General features: G+C 30.7%; 1 protein-coding gene across 2 annotated transcripts in view; it reads left to right on the top strand.

Moving 5' to 3' along the window:
• The first annotated feature begins 1,888 nt into the window (after positions 1 to 1,888).
• LOC107447150 (Ubr3 ubiquitin ligase) overlaps positions 1,889 to 18,078 on the top strand; it is a 79,040-nt gene continuing 62,850 nt past the window's right edge. For both annotated transcript variants that reach the window (XM_071186782.1, XM_016061985.4), the window contains exons 1-6: positions 1,889 to 2,217; positions 9,624 to 9,837; positions 11,274 to 11,410; positions 12,461 to 12,607; positions 14,074 to 14,187; positions 16,751 to 16,899. In XM_071186782.1, the coding sequence (XP_071042883.1) occupies positions 1,998 to 2,217; positions 9,624 to 9,837; positions 11,274 to 11,410; positions 12,461 to 12,607; positions 14,074 to 14,187; positions 16,751 to 16,899 (981 nt within the window). In that variant the 5' untranslated portion in view covers positions 1,889 to 1,997. The remainder of the gene's footprint in view (positions 2,218 to 9,623; positions 9,838 to 11,273; positions 11,411 to 12,460; positions 12,608 to 14,073; positions 14,188 to 16,750; positions 16,900 to 18,078) is intronic.

The following is an 18,078-nucleotide window of genomic DNA, read 5'->3' as shown; positions in this document are numbered from 1 at the left end:
GCTTCCCAATGGGCTATTATTGAAGGTCTGGAAACCATCCCTGAGGATGATCCGAACACACGACATCGCAATTTAGTAAACCAAGGACGTGCGAGCGAATCCAGCACTTTGTAGTAAAACAGTTCAACGAGGACCGATACCGCACACCCTCGGCAGAAGGGATGGTTCCCCCGCTATTTTGTAAATTTAATTTCTCTAGGTGAACATGATAGAGGAATTATCAATATCTCAAAGTTACCCTTAATAATTCATAAATATCTGATTTTGAGTATTGAACTTATTCAACGAATCTCTAATAATTAAACAGTTACTACAGTGATAAAACAGTTTTACTTTCACTTTAAACCAGATTTTTGGTAATGAAAAAGACAAAAAACAAATTACAGCTTGTTAACTCTAAAGGTCCTATCGCAGAAATAACACTATATGAACGAGGGTAAAAACCTAAATAAGATTTTTACTTTCAAATTAAATTGCTCAATGAAACTCGTAAGTCTGCATACTTTAACTTAACATTAAAATGAGTTGATAAACAAATTCAAAAATAAGTACTACTAAATGATTTTTCGTGTATAATTAGCTTAAATCAATAGACTTTAACATGGATGTAATTGCAGTTGAGCGCAAAATTTAATAAAACCAATTGTCACCAAAATGCCTACTTGTTTTTAAGACTTTTAGCTAAATTTAAAACTAAGGTCAAAATTGTGTGTTCAAGTAGTTCATTTTTTAAAGAATGCGCAATTTTGTCATTATGATAAATTGAAAATTAAATTTCAGTAAGTTTATCGACAGTTTATACGAATTTTAGCAGTATTTATTTGCTGCTTGAGTAGCAAAATTACTAATCGTTCTGTAATCACGTGACATAAAGGGATGGTCCTCCATGAAGGCAAATTTCTCCCAATATTTGAGCTAGGAGTTCCTTTGTCTTCTAGATTGGGGTTCAAAATTACAAGACTAAAGTTGCAAACATCGGTAGTTGTAAACTCAAATTTGGGTTGGTTGTTCAATGACGGATGTAAGAAAAGCATTTTTTATTTTGCAGTCTCCTTTACCGGAAATGTTTCCTCTATTTCTGATTGTTTTTTTTTTTAATATAATGATTAAATTAGAATATTTATGCTCTCCAAAGGTATTGGGGCCAAGATAACCTGGCTTATTGGGTATTGGGGCTATGTCCAAGAGGTCGAGAGCTTGATCCCCGTCGGCTGAAGACTCCCCTTGCACAAAATGATGACTGGTGTACGCTAAATCAGTCGGGGTCAAAAAGTCCACGAAGTTTCTATAACAAATTTACATTTCTGGTGGTACTGGATTAGAAATTGATCGTGATTTGGTTTAGGTCAAAATTACGGTCTGCAGATGGATGGTGTGTTAATGTGTCCTCCCTGTAAAACAGGATGGGACGTATGTATGTTGTCTTCGGATCGTCCTCAGGGATGTTTCCGAAATCGTTACCAATAACCAATAGTGCAGCTCTTGAGCGACTTAAATAAAAAAGTCTGTACCCTTCGAAATCTGGTGTTTTAAAATTTTAAAATTAAGTTAAATTATAGATGATTCTTATTGCTTCAATCTGTATGAATAACTACCAAAACACAAATTCCAATTAATTTTGGTTTACTTTATGAACCGCTTTCTTCATCATTAAATTATACATCAATCAAAGTGTATTCCAAAGCCCTCAAAACTAGCGTTCATTTCATAAATAATCTATATCAGAATACATGGATATAGCCTTCATTATTTTAAGTGTTCTTTCTGAATTATAATATTCCGATTTAATGCAGCGCTATCTATAGAAAAATAAATTCCATTTTTATTTCGGAAGGCTTAGCAGTTAGCGTGTCACAATTGAGATTATTTTGAAGTAGAAGTAACTTTGTTGGCAGCAAAATAATGCGTAAATATGGAAGTTAAGGATTTCTGCAACTCTATGTAGGATTTATGTATGTAGGTGAAATTTATAAACAAACCAATTAATTGTACTAATTATGGCTAGCGCAGCGGCTGATGTTCTCATCAAAAAGGGGAAGAGAGTTACTGCTGCGTATATACAAGGTGTTTGTACCTCTCAGAGCAACACGGATATTATGAATGAAGTTTTTGACACAATTTTAAATCCTTTAGTCCCTATAAGTGAATGGGAAACGATTGATTGGTGTCGTTGGTTAATGGGTGGTGGTAGATCCCCCGAAGAATTTGCCCAGACAGGTAATTACATTCTTTTTATTTCCATTATTAAGTCTTTCACCTCATATTAAACTGATGGCTAGCTATATCAATTGTATTCATAGTTTTGTTGTGTATCGAAACTGATTTCAACACTTGTTGATGTATCCATATAATTAAAAGGAAATTATCTGAAGTAAAAAGTTGCTGAGCTGTATTAAATCGTTCTAACATTACTGCTTGCCTGTGAGGAAAATGACCTTTTTACTGACATAATATTATGTATCAAATGAAATTTAACTCGTACCAACGAACACTTTTTTCTAACTATGCCAGTAACATAGAGCAAAACCTTGAGTTACTTAAATAGCAAATACCTTCTTTGCTGCGTAACTTTAAAATTTAATTGCAAAATAGTTAAATTTATTAAAGCGTAGATAAACTTATTTAAAAAAAAACTCAGATAAAATGCTGATCTCAGACTTTTTTTATTTACTTAGTTTTTATTTTATTTCAAGGAAACCTTAAGTAGCATTGTGCAATGGGGTTTAAATTAAAAATCATTTCAATTTAAGCATCATGCACATTTGTTGCTCGTTGAAAAACAAAACACAGGAGTGGGGTGGATTATATCTACCTGGATTCTAAACAGGTGCCATGTAAACTGTTAGTGATTATATTGAAAGTCTTATTTTAATAAATAAATAGATAATTACAGGGATGAAAGACTTCTGCAAGACTTGAAGCAGTTTCTTCTTGACCACTGATGCTTGGTTTTCCTCGTTGGTGTTAGGCACATTGAATTTGCGCATACATTCATTATAGTTCTCTCAGCTCCGTTCCTTCTTGTTTGCCTTTATTCTTATACACGTTTGTTTTTTCTTTACTTGTTTCTTTTTCATAGTGTGCATTGTATATAGCCGCAACTGTTCCTATTAAATAGTATTTGCTCTGATTTCTTAATCTGATTCGAAAATACGATTTTAAGTCAAAATGTTTTGATTTTTAGTATTCTAGCACCTTTGCCGATTTTGTCTTATGCGGATATTTTTTCAACCCAGGACGGGTCTAAGAACTAGGAACAGAGCACACAAATATCGCAGAATTCCAAATATCTCAAGACCACTTGTTTGCGGACTTCCGCAAATAAAAAACTTATAATCCGACAAATTTTGAAAATTATGATAAATCTCTTTAGCTAGACATTTACATGCATGTGACTCTTCCGCCAATTCAATTTCTTTGGTTTGGCTGATTTTAGGAATATTAAATATTAGGAATTGTGCCGGAATCTGATAATATCGCAATTCTTATTCAAGCAGTTTAATATCTATCATTGATATTTGTTATTAACTTATTTAAAAGTTATGTGCTACGATTCTTTTTCACGTGATTTAAAAATCGTACATCGCAATTCCCATTCACGAATTTATCCAATATCGTGATTTGTGTTTAAGCATTTTTAAAAACCCAATATTGCAATTCATACTCCCGCCCGTCTAAAATCCAATAACCCGATTCCTATTCACGCACCCTTCAAAACCAATATTGCAATCCGTAATCACGGGGTTGTAATATCAAACATCGCACTTCATTAGTAAGTAATTAAACTTCATTAGTAACTACTTCATTAGTAAGTAATTTAATTAAAACTGTTAGCTAAAAAAATTATGTTATGTATGAAATGTGCTTGGTTTATAAATATATGGATATTTTGATATCAATATTTTAATTTTTGATATTTTGTTTTTCACTTTGTGTCATTATTACCCCTGATTGGCTTATCATGCTTTGAATTCCTATTTTTGTTTTTAGCAAGTTAACAGCTATGAGTAAGCTAAATGTATTTTAACTATGGTAGTAAATATACCACAGTATTATAATAGAACACTCCTCCCAGTGACTGTGTTGCAAAAAGTTCAGCTTTTTTTATTTTTGTCCACTTTCATGCATGTAACTAACATTTACACTTTAATATGATACATAATTTTTTTAGATTTCAAGTAAATGAAGTTATTGTTAAGGAAAAACATAAATTTTGAGGTACTATTTCATTTTGAGGAAGCCTATTGCAGTAAAATATTGATTGAAGGAACCATTTATGAAAAATAGATACGGGAAATACGGTAATAGATACGGGAAATACGGTAATAGATACGGGAAATACGGTAATAGATACGGGAGATATGGGAATTAGATACAGCTACAAATATCAGATAATGACTAAAAAATTTATGAAAATAAATACATTATGTGTAAAAAATTTATAATCTATGACGTATAAATAAATTTATGTATTACATGTAAGAATTACTGAAAATATTATGTACTTCCTGCAAAAATATTTATGATGCAAGAGAAGGATAAAAAGATGTATATTCATTTATTTAAATAACTTGGAAATTTTGATCCTCATTAATCTCAGCTCAAATAATGAATTTTCAACATTTTTTGCAGGTTGCTATTCATTTTCTGAAAGTTCGTGTGAATACAAAAGTTTTTCATTGTTTTAAAATCTTTTAGACCTTTTGCAAATGTTTTCTCTAATTAGTTGTTTTAGGTTCTGTCTTCATTATCAATTTGCACTTCAGCTTTTGAAACCATTTATTGAAGTCTAACACCACAAGTTTCAACATTTTTATCAAGTTTGATGCATAAACATCAAAACTGGTTGTTTGAGGCATTTTACCCAACCTGTAACATACCCACATTTTCTTCATCATTAGCACCAGGGATTACTGTTTTTCTTCTCAAACCAAATTAACTTCAATATTTAAAAATAAAAATATGTATATTGATAGAATTTCTGAAGGATTAGTTTGAAAAACAATCTAAATGGGTATTATTAACATTGTACATTGTAAGAATAACATTTTTGGTAGAACCATAAGAATAACACAAAACATATGGGGAAATAAAGGATGTGGAAACGCTAGATCGAGGTTTAACTGTACTATCAAAAAATAAGAATATAGAGTAGGGAACCAATTATCCGGAACAATCGGGACCATCGCTATTCCGGATAACTGATTTTTCCGGTTTTCTGAATCGTTACAAAAAGCCGTTTTTTTTTATTGTTAAACCCAACTAAAAAAAAATTTTTTTTTTTGGAAATAATCTTAAAAAGAAGAAAAAACGATGGAGTAATACACTAATGATTATTTCCAAAATGATGGTAAGGTAAACATCTTTCAAAAAAGAAAGAAAAATCCTAAAATCTTATGAGGAAAAAAATTTTTTTTTTTTAAAAAATGGCGGGAAAATTTATCGAATTTCGTTCCGGTTTTTTGGTTTTCCGGTTTTCTTATTTCCGGATAATGGGTTCTGTACTGTATTATCACAGTACTTATATTATACAGTTTAACTCTTGATTTGATGAATTTTATTTATTGAATCTGGGATATTCGCAATATTGGGGTTCTATGCAAAAAATTTCTGTTCTTACTTTATATAACAACTCTAAGATGCAACTATACCAACATATCCATACTTTAGAAGTTTTAAATTTTTTATTTAGTAGCTAAATATTCAGCGAATTATAAATGCATTGCATTAATTCGTTGTTAGAAATGCCATTTCTTGAAAGCCTTTTTCCATTGTATTTTTTATATAACCCAAGATCCATCTACCACTGAGGATATTTAATGTCAGCGATACCTTCGGTACAAGGTGGGTGAAGAATTTGTATCGACTTGCCATTGCTAGGATTCGAACCAGGTTCACCTTATTGGAAGGCAAATGCTCCGTCTCCTGAGCCACTGCAAAACAACCTAAACTAACAGACGGATGCGATTCCAAGCCCCATCCTCTCATATGAAAAGGGAAACGCAAGCTCGTTCTTGGCCTACGCATTTAAGTTCGTTCGAGAATCAACATTCAAATTTTAATGGATGGACTGAGATATACTGGAGAGCAATGGACGCAACTTCAATAGAGTGCCACATAGAGCTCATTAAAATAAATAATTAATTGGAAAAATAATTTTACATGCTACTAAAATGGTATATCAAGTTAAATTTGTTCCCCCTTCTCCAACATTGCTATAATTTTTCGCATAAACTATTTTCTGTCATTCATTTTAGCAGATTCCAAGGACTAGTGACTGAAGCACACCTGTGTAATTTGCTGGGAAATTTTTTTTTCTGTCATGTTTAATTAGTAAATTGGAGAAGGGATGAAATATCGAACAAAATTGATTAACCTTCCGTTAGTCGCGCACTTGTTTCCGACATGGTTAATCGCGTTGCACCTATGAGGTGTTTCTGATTTTTTGAAAGCCAAATGAAATTTAGTCTAGTTTAAATAGTTAATTGTTACCAATTTAAGACTCTTTAGAGAGATAAATATCAAAAAACTTATTTAGCGAAGTACCGAAGATAAATTTTTCTTGCTCCCGCGTCGGATCTCTTCCTCCATCACAAGATGTTCAACCAATTGACGCAAGAAGGTTCTGCGGTTTTTTACTCCGTAACCATTTTCTGTGTATATAACTTGACCATTTACACCTGCTACGTTGAGTAGGACAGAAAATGAGATAAAATATATATATTTAATTCATAAAAATATTATATCCATATTACTTGCGTCAATGGTCGCGCTGCACCAGAGGGGTGATTTGAGCGGTTCCAACTCTCCATCGATATGTTCTAAGGTCGGTTTTACACGGACATTTGAGTAATCCAAAGTTAGGAACATAACATTAGGCTCGACCCCCGGAAAAATCTATTGACGGCAAAGGAGGTGGAAGTGCAGTAGGGATGCACCTGTGAGGTGCACGCGTCTAACGGAAGGTTAAAATAGAAATTATTTTCCCTTGTCGATATCTTCATAAATTTGGGAGGATTTTCACAGCAATAATTGCTCCGAAATAGTTCCTTTTTTTCGGTCGTAACGATGTACCTTAAATCATAAATTAAGTGTTCCTTAAAATGTTCATAAAAAACTTGTGTTTTTGTGAGGAAGTGATTAAATGCTACCTTGTATAAAATACTGATTATAATGTATAAAATGCATGATCAATATATTTGATATGATATGGTACTATAGCGTTTAATATTGTGTTGAAAATGTTAATGATTGTAGTTGTAAGACATATAGGATTGTCAACTTTTTGCGTTTTTGGGGGAAATTTATTCTAGTTGTAGCTAAGTTGATGTTTTAATGTTTTTTTTTATTATTTTTCTTTTTAAGATTTGGTTTAAAGTTATTTTCCACATTACTGAAATGCTACTTTTACTAATGATTCAAAACTTCAAATGAAATACCACTTAGTTTCAGCTTTCTTGCAGTAAGGTTTATAAAATTTGGAAAATTATCAAAATTTATGAAGTTTCAAAATTATAAAAAATGTTGAAAGCTTTAGTTAATAATTATCTACCACTGCCTAAAATATTTTCTAAAAAGTCTAGCAGTTGGTCACCATTGAAAAGTAAAGAAATATATATAACCAAATAATTTAACTAAATAAGTTTTAGATAACCAGTGGCGTACGCAGAATTTTTTCAAGGGGGGTGTTCATAATTTTCTGAAACTACTAAAAGAAATTCGAATCTGTAATAAAGCACTATTATTTCCCTAATTTAGACAGCTGGACAATTTTGACTTTTTATTTAGACAACATTGTTTAGTTAAATTTTGATTTGATTTTTTAAGTTTAAGAACATAATGTAATATCTTCTAAAAAAAGTCCAATGTCATATGGGTGGGAAGTAACACTTTGAGGGCCACTTTCACATTCATCAGATTTTGTTATGCTAGAAACGTTTTCTTCAACGGAAGTATCACATTTCCGTACAACAGAAAAACTTACATTGGTACTAGATGCTGTCACCTCACTAACTTCAGGTCGCGTTTTTTCCTCAAAGTAATTAAAAATTGTTAAATTCTTGCGTTTTGACATCCTAAAGATCCAAGAACAGCAAATATATGTATATATATATATGGATTGGTACAGAAATATCCGCTATGCTACGATCTCAAAGTTTCGAGCTGGAATGAATAACTTCACCGAGCACAGTATCTCCAATGGTATTGTCACTGATTTCTTCACTAGTCGAAATAGTGGCGACGACGGGTTAAGCGATTTTTGTTGAGATAAATCAAAACAGATTTAGCGACAAGCTCCGAAAGACAAGCGGCAAAGATAAACTCTTAGTCTGACTAACTAACTCCACTGTACTCCGTTCCCCCTTTTATATAATTTTTCACCGCATCTCCAAAATTCTCGAATTGTCTCAAAGACGACAGAACATCTAGGATTCCAGAATCATCGCGTAAAGACCTCGTGAATGACAGCCAGTTTCGAAAACTATACTGGTAGGACAGAAAGGAACCAGTCCGTAACAGTATCACGTGAATTTGGTTTCAAAAGTACAACCCTATTATAGTAAATGTTTTTTCAGTATTCTGAGAAATACTGTGAGAAAAAAAAAAGTAGGCATAAGGCAGATAAAAATATATAGCCTTAAAAAATAATAGCTCGCATAATTTCTACTAAAATTTTTATTTTTGCCATTTTGTCTAAGCTCAAGGGGGGTGTTTAAACCCCTAAACCCCTCCCTTGCGTACGCCACTGTAGATAACTAGAAAAATAGATTTCTGGCCCTATACTTTAACTTAACTGGATTTTCAGTCTATATTTCTATGAAAACGGTGGCAAGATCGTGATGCATGCAACCAAAGAACAATAAACAAAATAATGAAATTTAATGTATTTATTACTAATTTACCATAAAATTTAATCACAAAAATTTGTATCGGTATAAAAAATAATGTCTAAATACTTAGCATTAAGATCGTCGGTTACCTGGTTTGCGGCGTGTATATCACTTACCAGGAATGAAACAAGCCATTTTGCTAAAAATCACTAAAAAAGAACACGAAACTACTCAATTTCAAGCTATTTTTGGATATATTTAACATTATTACAACAAAGTATTTTCGTTAAATTCGTAAAATCCTTTTGTTAAATTCTTGTAATTTGAAACCCAATCCAGAAGACAAGGAAACTCCTGGATCAAATATTGGGAGAAATTTGTCTTTATGGAGGACTTTTTGATGGAACTAACCTGCATCTGGGTTACATGGAGAGGAAAACCATGCAGACATCCCTTGGATTAGTCTGATGGCAAAGGTACTCTAACCCATGATCTGTCTGCCGCTGAGGATATTTTTACTTCAGCACTGCGGTCGGTGATAGCCGAAAAAAGAATTCGTATCAACCATCCAACACTGGGATTCGAACTCAGTTTACTTCGTTAGGGGGGAACCCTTTATCCGTGAAACGCCACAGCTCTAGTGGCAACATTTGACAGTTATATATTAATTATTGGTAATGATGTAATGTTAACATTTATTAACATAAAGGTTCATTTTACTGTTATATGTTAAAATTTTTTATATTTTGATCTTTTAAAAATTCAGTCATAGTAATATAGATTTTGTTTTAGTGAGAAAATATGACAGTGCTACAACTTGTGGATATGTCTGGACTGCTAATTTTGTTGCATATCGATGTCGCACTTGTGGTATTTCCCCTTGCATGTCACTGTGTTCTGATTGTTTCCAAAAGGGAGATCATCGCAACCATGATTTTAATATGTTTAGAAGTCTGGCTGGTGGAGCTTGCGATTGTGGCGATAAAAGTGTCATGAAAGAATCTGGGTAAAAATTCTGTCTTATTTTCTAAAAATAAAGTTTAGCCTACGATTTTTTTGGATAACAAATATGCGCATTCACATTTATGACCTAATTTTTATTCAAAATAAAGTTTTAAATGAAATAATAATAGCCATTATCCTATATAATTTCTCATTTTCAGAGACTGACAATAAAATAATTGTATCCATAAAGAATCATTTCAGTATTTTAATGAAGTACTCTTGATACTCTGATTAATGAATGCACTCTGTGTATAAGCATAAAATCATATCTTTTTCTTGAGTACTAAAAATTTTAATTATATCGAGACAATTTTTAAATATTTTCAATCAATATTGATTAATTTAATGCCTCAAATAGGAAGTAAACTGATTGTAATGACATGGTTTCTAGTAGAACACAGATATGAAGCATAACTGACTCCCATCAGTAAGCGGGTGGATGATTACTTTGATTAGACTGTGTAGGTACTGAGAGTGCTTGGCATTAGTCCTCATTAAACTGTACCATAAGTGCTTGTTCGACCGTAAAGTGCTTGATAATTCATACAGATCCTCGGGCTGCCAAAGCGGGGGATCAAAATTGTGATGACATGTCTTTGAATCATCCTCAGGGATGATTCCCTGACCATAGCCCATTGCCCATTGTGTAGCTCGAGTGGGACGTAAATAAAGTACTGATTTTTTTACCTACCTTATTATTTTTATTTAAATTATATTATGTTAACGCCCTAATAAAATGGTTCAATGCGAACAAAGTTTCAAGAATTTTTTTACAATTATCTGATTTAATTACTATTCTCTAAGCATTTGAAAAAAGGATCTTTTTAAAACATGCATTCTGTATTGATCACCTTGCTTAAAATTTTGTCAAAAATGATGCAAAAAGATTTAAGAGTTTGATATTTCAGTGATGAAAAAGCAAGAACTCAATTGAAATCTATTATTAAGAGTGACTGAAATACCAAAGCATGTTTGATTGCTTGAGGAAACAGAGTGGCGTTTAAAAATTCAATTATTGAAAGCGAATCAAAGTTTCATTAATCTGGCTTTAATTTTGATTAGTTCTTCTTTATTAATGATTTGACGGATTTCTATAGTGCTTTTGTTTCTTTCCTTACTGCCCTTTATTTGTTTAGCATCTAATTTACTGTCCTTTATTATTATGCCTTTTTTATTAAATTTTGACAACTATTTTCTCTCCCCCTGTTGAAATAAAATTTGTGTATTTTCAAGGGTTTGTGTAAAACTTTGTGGTTTTAAAAAGTTTATGAATTTGTTTCATAAAAATGATATAAAAGTGTTGCTTACATTCTAATATAAATTATAATGCATGCAGTGTTTCGTAATTTGAAGTATTTTTATTGTCCTATTTTGACTTTTATTTACTGAATGTTACATTTTCAAGACCATGTTATGAATAAATACATTTATTTTTAGTTTTTGCCAAAGACATGGATTACAAAACCAAATAAATAAACCTGAAATCCCTCCAGACCTGTTGTGTGTTGCAGAAGTTTTTATGCCTCGTTTGTTTTTGCGACTTGTTCGAGATCTCAGGGAAAATAGCGAACCTGGTAAATTGACATTTTTGCTCAGTATTTTAATATTTCTTGATCTGTCTGCTGATTTGTCACAAGACCTGTATCATATGAAGTACACTGTGAAATAATCGTAGTCATATGACCTCGATTTTCCACTGATTTTTGCTTTCAGATTTAGTTTATAGCGCCGTTTAACTAGTTTATCTATAATGCATACTGTCTTTAACGTTTTGCACGGTATAGCTAATCCCAGATCGTTTGGTATTAAATTCTACATTTTATAACTTAAATTACTCTTAAAAGGCATATATTATTTTTTTTTACTTCTTTTTTAGAGAATTTATTTTATCAATACTAGCTTCATTACTTTCTATTCTAGCCCTCTCAATCGCAGTGGGTAGAAACATTACTAATATTTCAAGTAAAATATAAGAATTAAATTGTGTATATTTTTCTAATTTTCTTATTTAATCAGCTGTACATTTTTTGTAAATGATATTATGGCAATCATCATGCTGTATAATTTAAAAATGTTAGTTTTTTAGTTACAATGAGAGTTTTGTAATTATAATTAATTTCGATTTTTAATTGTGAACTATTCCGTTTTTAAGACTCCAGCGATGCCTTGAAATTGTTGATTAAAAAAATGAATAAGGTTGCGTATATTTAACATCTACTCATGTACTATGTATAGGTATATATTCTTGTAAATACGTTTTTAAGCTTAATTGAATACTTTTTTTTTTAACCAGCCAGTAGAAATAGTTTTTCTTTCCTCTCTACTTATAAGCCTTTAGACTTATTTTATGAAATAGAAAGCAAAATCAGTTTTAAGTAGAACTTTTGCTAACAATGCAATTTTACAGTGTGTATAAATTTATTATCTTTTTCTATGAAAAAAAATTCGCTTATGTAAAAATTCTTAGCACATTCAGTTGAATAAGTGCTTATTTTGAACATATCAGTTTCAATAACTTGGCATTGTTTTTCTTTCTCTTTTACATTATCTCTACTGTCATTGAAAAATAACAATTAAGCTATGTAATTATGACATAAATATCATTGAATAAATTTCTCTTTTAGCTTCTTCAGATCGCTATCTTTCTTCAATACATTATGCAGATGGATTTTTATCCCTTTTGCAATCTTTTAGTGAAATGGGTGCTGCTATGAAAAGTATTATGACCAGTGCTCTCATAAATCCAAAGGGTTATTATTCCTTGGCAGTTGGTAAGTTATATCCTTTGTATTTCACAGGGTGTGTAGCATTTTTAAAAAGTGCTTAAAGGTGCTTATTTTATTCCGGGGTTGTAAAAAAGTGCTTAATTTTCTATCTTTTAAAAAGACATTTTTTTCTTTGCCATGTCGATTGTCGTTCTAAATTACAAAGCGTACATGATTTTCACAATTTTCTATGCAATATTTATCTGAAACTAGTAATTTAAACATAATTATGTTAAGTTTTTGAAAATATTTTAGAATTTTTGAAAATATTTTAGAATTTTATTGATTTTATGTTGATAAATTAAGATTTTATATGATGGAAAAAAATAATTTTTATTACTGCTCAGATCCTAATTCTGAATTTTTTTGGAAAGTGATTCGAAATATTTTTAAGTGCTTAAAAAGTACTTAAAGGGTGCTTAATTTTTGTTAAAAAGTCTGGCTATGCACCCTGATAGACGTATTAGATTTTAAAAGATTGATTTGAATGCACACAGCCAGTTAAATGTTAACATATTTTGTTCACATGAAATTATTTGAAAACATGGGAGGGATTATTTGGAACATTGGGGGGGGGGGAACCCCCCCCCCCAAAAAAAAAAAAATTGCTAAATTTTAATGACTTCCTGGCAGTGGCAGGTAAGGATTTAAAGAGGACACTACAGAAGGCAACATCTTGAAAGGTATAACTCATAAACACCCCCTAGCAGACCACTACACATATATATATATTTTTAAATTTCCAAATGCAAAAACCCTTTATTACCTTGGGGATGGTATGAATAGTGTTAAACAATACCAATATTAAAATGGGTCCAAACATTACAATTGATAAATTTAGGATTATATTTTCAATAATTTCCAGTAAGTTTTAAGATTGATTGTGTATATTACTAACAGTTTTTGGTCAAAATTTAGATTTTAATAAATTTTTTTTTTTTTTAAATATAATAAACACATCCAGTTAAATGAAAATATTTTGTACAAAGTAAAATTTTTGAGATCATAGTAGTTATTTAGAATCTTAAATTTGCTGAATTTAAAATTTTATTTAAATTATTATTTAAATTAAATAATTGTATTTAAATTAAATAATTTGCAGTAATTAAGATTGTTTTGGTGTGTTTATGTTAATAGTTTTTAATTAAATATAAGATTTTCTCACATCAAGTTAATTTTTTGATATTATGCAATATTATGAAAAATCTTTTAATTTCCTTAATTTTGATTAATATTTTAAATAATTTCCACATATTTTTAAAATTGAGTATGTTAATGCTAACAGCTTTTAATTTAAGATTTGATTTCAATAAATTGGTTCGGATACTCACAAACAAATTAAACCAATGTCATCATCTTGTATTCTTGGGCAAGCACTTATGCTTGAAGACAACAGTTAAATAACATTATTGAGACAAAGAAAGACAACATTATTTATTTTTATTGTGGTTTTTAAGACATTAATATTACAGATTGTGTGTCAGGAACCTCACGTCTTTATGATTATAAGATGGAGAACTTGACTGCATATTTGGATGCTAGACGAAGTTTAGAAGATTCAAGTGAAGACCTAGTAACTGGTGAAGGTATGATTTATTTTATTTAAAAACTTATGTCTAACTTTCAAGTCCTTCAATGTAAATAATAGTAGTCAGGGGTCTGTTTAGAAGAAATTTGGGTCCGTTAACGGAGCCTTCACAAAATATCTTTTCATAAAAATGGACCCTTCACAAAATATTTTATCTTTCAATCGGACCCTTCACAAATTTGTTTATTTGTTGTTGTTTTGTTAATCGAATAAACACTTCCTGGGGGGGGGGTTGAAGACGGTTCGAAACAAACTTAGTTTCCCTTTAAATTTCAATTGTAGTATTCTAAGAAAATATTTCTACTTTTACAAACATTGTGTACGCATTCTTATTAATATTAAATCATATAATTTTTTTTGTAAATAAATAATTGATCAATTTATATTTATAAAATTAATTAATAGAATATTATGTAAATAAAAATTAATTTCTGGCAATTTTTTGAATAAAATATTATAAATTTAAGAATTGTTTAAGTTTACTTAATGCGTAACACATTAAAAGTGATACATTACTAAGTTGTGTTATTTAAAATATGTATGTTGAAAATATTAAAAATGTGTGTGATTTTTTTTCCATTATTCGTCCGAAATTAATATTCTACGTTGAGCAGTATAGACTAAATACCAAATATTTGTATGTTGCATCTCTAATTTAGTAGAAGCAATTGTTGTAGCAGAATCTTGTATCTATTTACAATTTAAAAACTTCTTTAAAAGGTTTTTAGCAATTTTTGCAATAACAGGACCCTATTTGCACAAATTCTCAAAAGCTGGTTGAAAGAATGGGGCTTAACTCTTATTTTACATTCACAAATTATGAAGTTTTTTCACAATTTTAAAAAAAATAGGACCTTTCATGAAATGTCTGGACAGACCCCTGGTAGTGTAAGAAGTACATTTATTGTTGTTGGATTACATAGTTACCTTTTTTTATTTGTTTTCTTGGACTAAATTTAAAACAATATTCAACAAATTATCGATAAATCTTTAAAAAGATTGTTTATATTTTTAAACATCAACTAGTTAAAGTTTTGGAGATTTTCATATTTCTGAGTAAAGTTTTTCATAATTAACTTCAGTATACTCCTGATTACTTAATTTGCACAGGATTCCTACAGGTCAGGCAGAGCAGGGAAAACCTGGAATTATCAGGGAATTTTATTTTAACTCTAAAAATCAGGGAATAGTCAAGGAAAGCTGAAATTTTTTTACAAAAACTTGGAATATTCCCTATATCATACCTGGAAAATAACTAATCTTAATTGTCCTGTAACAATAATCAGTTATTGATATTAGAGTTAAATAATTCTAACATCTATTACAATTATTTGTTGTAAAAATTTCCCACTTTAGTCAAACTGAAATGTTCCTATCCTTATTTAATGATATATTTTTACTCAGAAAATCTAATATTTCACATTACAAGTAAAAGAATCAAAGTTTTCTGATGAAAATATGGTCTCGATTTTCATTGAAATTTACCTGGGGTACCTGGAAAAGTCAGGGAATTTTTTTTCTGAAATTGAGTGGCAACCCTGTTTGCAGACTATCCATGCCCCTTGTAAGAAAAATATATTTTAGAAGTAATTTCTTGTTTTGTTATTAACTGGAAGGAAAATGCTACATATAAGGAGCATAAGCTATATTTTTAATTTTTTGAATCTCTTATCATGCTTTCAGAAAAGAAATCTCAGGTTAAGACAAGAAAAATGTGGAAAGAAAAACCACAACCATGCCTTCTCAAAGTCTATATCATTATCTAAGAATAATATTTGATATAGGAATTGTTTTTCATATTAAATATTCACAACAGTATTCCAATGTAATTTCTTTTGAGTATTTATTTTATTTTAAAATAAGGGTATTGGATCATTTATGTTTTCTGAGTTTACTCATCACGAATGATAGATTCGACCTAATTTCCAAATATTACACAATATTGTAATTGGTTATATATGGCTCAGATATATCACATATTTTTAGGTTTAAAATTGTTCCAATTTAAAGAAATTTCATGTTATAAGCATTTGAATGAAATTTCAATGCTTTTAGGGGGTGAAGGCAAAGGTTAACTTAGATTTTTCTAAGCATGTCAAGAAAAAAAAAAGGATGTTTGTCTTTTAAAGAAATTTGTAAAATGTGTTTGTTAAATTAAATAAATTTCGTTTAAATACTTATCTTTTTGTTCTAAAGACAGTTTGAATGTATTGAAATATTTTGTGTATTTAATTTATTCTAATTTTTATCAGTATGAACAATCTATTTCAGTCTTAAAAGGAATTGATATATAATTGATTTTATTTAACTGAAAATATCATATCATAAACATGATGTGATATTACTCACTTATTAAAGTGTTTATTGTAAGATTTTTTAAAGAATTTTTATAAACTTAATTCTCATCATTTTGAATTTTCAATTTTGTATGATCTTGAATTAACTCTGAAGTATATTTTAAAGTTTTTTTTTTCCTCTCTCTCTCTCTCTATTTTTGCTAAACAGGTATTCTTTAGAAATTTTTCTATTATATTTTATGAGTTTACTTTTCTCTCCCTTAGATGGGCGAGGCCGTTCATCTTGGTGCGATGTTGATAGTTTGAAAGAGTCCTGTTTCTTAGATGAACTAGTATTTTGGACGATTAAATTTGAGTTTCCTCAGAAGTTAGTCTGTTTGCTTCTTAACTTGATGCCTGATCTTACTTACAAGGTATTCATAATTATCTATTTAAGTTTGTTTTATATGCATAAAATGTTTTTTTTATTTCTATTTATTTATATTTTTTATGTGTTTATTTTTATGTAAATATTTTTACATTCCTTTCTCCAGCTTAGTTGTTTTTACTACTTTTCAGATGTTAAAAAAATAAGAATAATATTCATAAGGAATGCTTTTCTTTTTTGCATTCTTTACATTAGTTGAACTTTAGCCTTTAAAGCAACTAAAACTGATATTAAAATTTTATGGAGTCGATGCTTGATATAACTACCCTGGTGATATATTTTATTTAATAATTTTATAGCCGTCGTTGAACAGCCGACCCAGTTTTTGGGTTTACGACAGCTAATGCTCAACTCTGTAGCTTTGTAATTTCGAACCCCATCCCAAGAGAACTCCTGGATCAAGTTTTGGGAGAAATTTTGCCTTTGTGGAGGACTTTTTTTAAGGAAATAACCCACATTTGCGCTACATGGGGAGGAATACCACGAGAACCACGCACAGTTAGCCTGACAGCAAAGGGACTCTAAGCCGTGATTCATCTACCACTGAGGATATTTCAGGTCAGCACTGTCGTCGGTGCAAGCCAGATGCGGATTTGTATCAACCAGCCATCGTTGGGATTCGAACCCGGTACACATCATTGGAAGGCAAACGCTCTATCCCCTGGACCATCGCGACTCATCCTGGTGATATAGGTGAAAACAGGCATTACAACTTGGGGTTGTTATATCATGAGTAGGACTGGGCTATAAATCGATATATCGCGACATATCGATTTAACGCCTATATCGGCAAAGCGATACAGCAACTTTCATTCCAAGCGATGCATCAGAAATCTGATTTAAGCCGTCGAGTGAAGAAGACGATATAACGATATAGCGATACACGCAAGGACTTTCTCTTACGTTCCGATGCCAACTCGCGCTGTGGAAGACGATATTGTTTCGTTATGTTGAGACGGCCTTGACTGATGAGCGGTAGAATCAGAATCACTTTTGAGACCTTATATCGTTATATCACATGTTCGTTTTCGCACCTTCGCGATTTGAAATCGTTTCTTGTAGATTATTTTCAATGGGATTAACTTCGTGATCGCCGTCGTAACCTTGTTCTGAACGCAATCTATTATTGAAAAGAATTTATAAAGAAAAGTTTCTTCATTAATTA

Source organism: Parasteatoda tepidariorum, chromosome 10 (assembly GCF_043381705.1).
Source record: "Parasteatoda tepidariorum isolate YZ-2023 chromosome 10, CAS_Ptep_4.0, whole genome shotgun sequence".
Taxonomy (NCBI): Eukaryota; Metazoa; Arthropoda; class Arachnida; order Araneae; family Theridiidae; genus Parasteatoda; species Parasteatoda tepidariorum.
The sequence above is the reverse complement of the archived record's forward strand: the minus strand, read 5'-3'. Positions and strand labels throughout refer to the sequence as shown.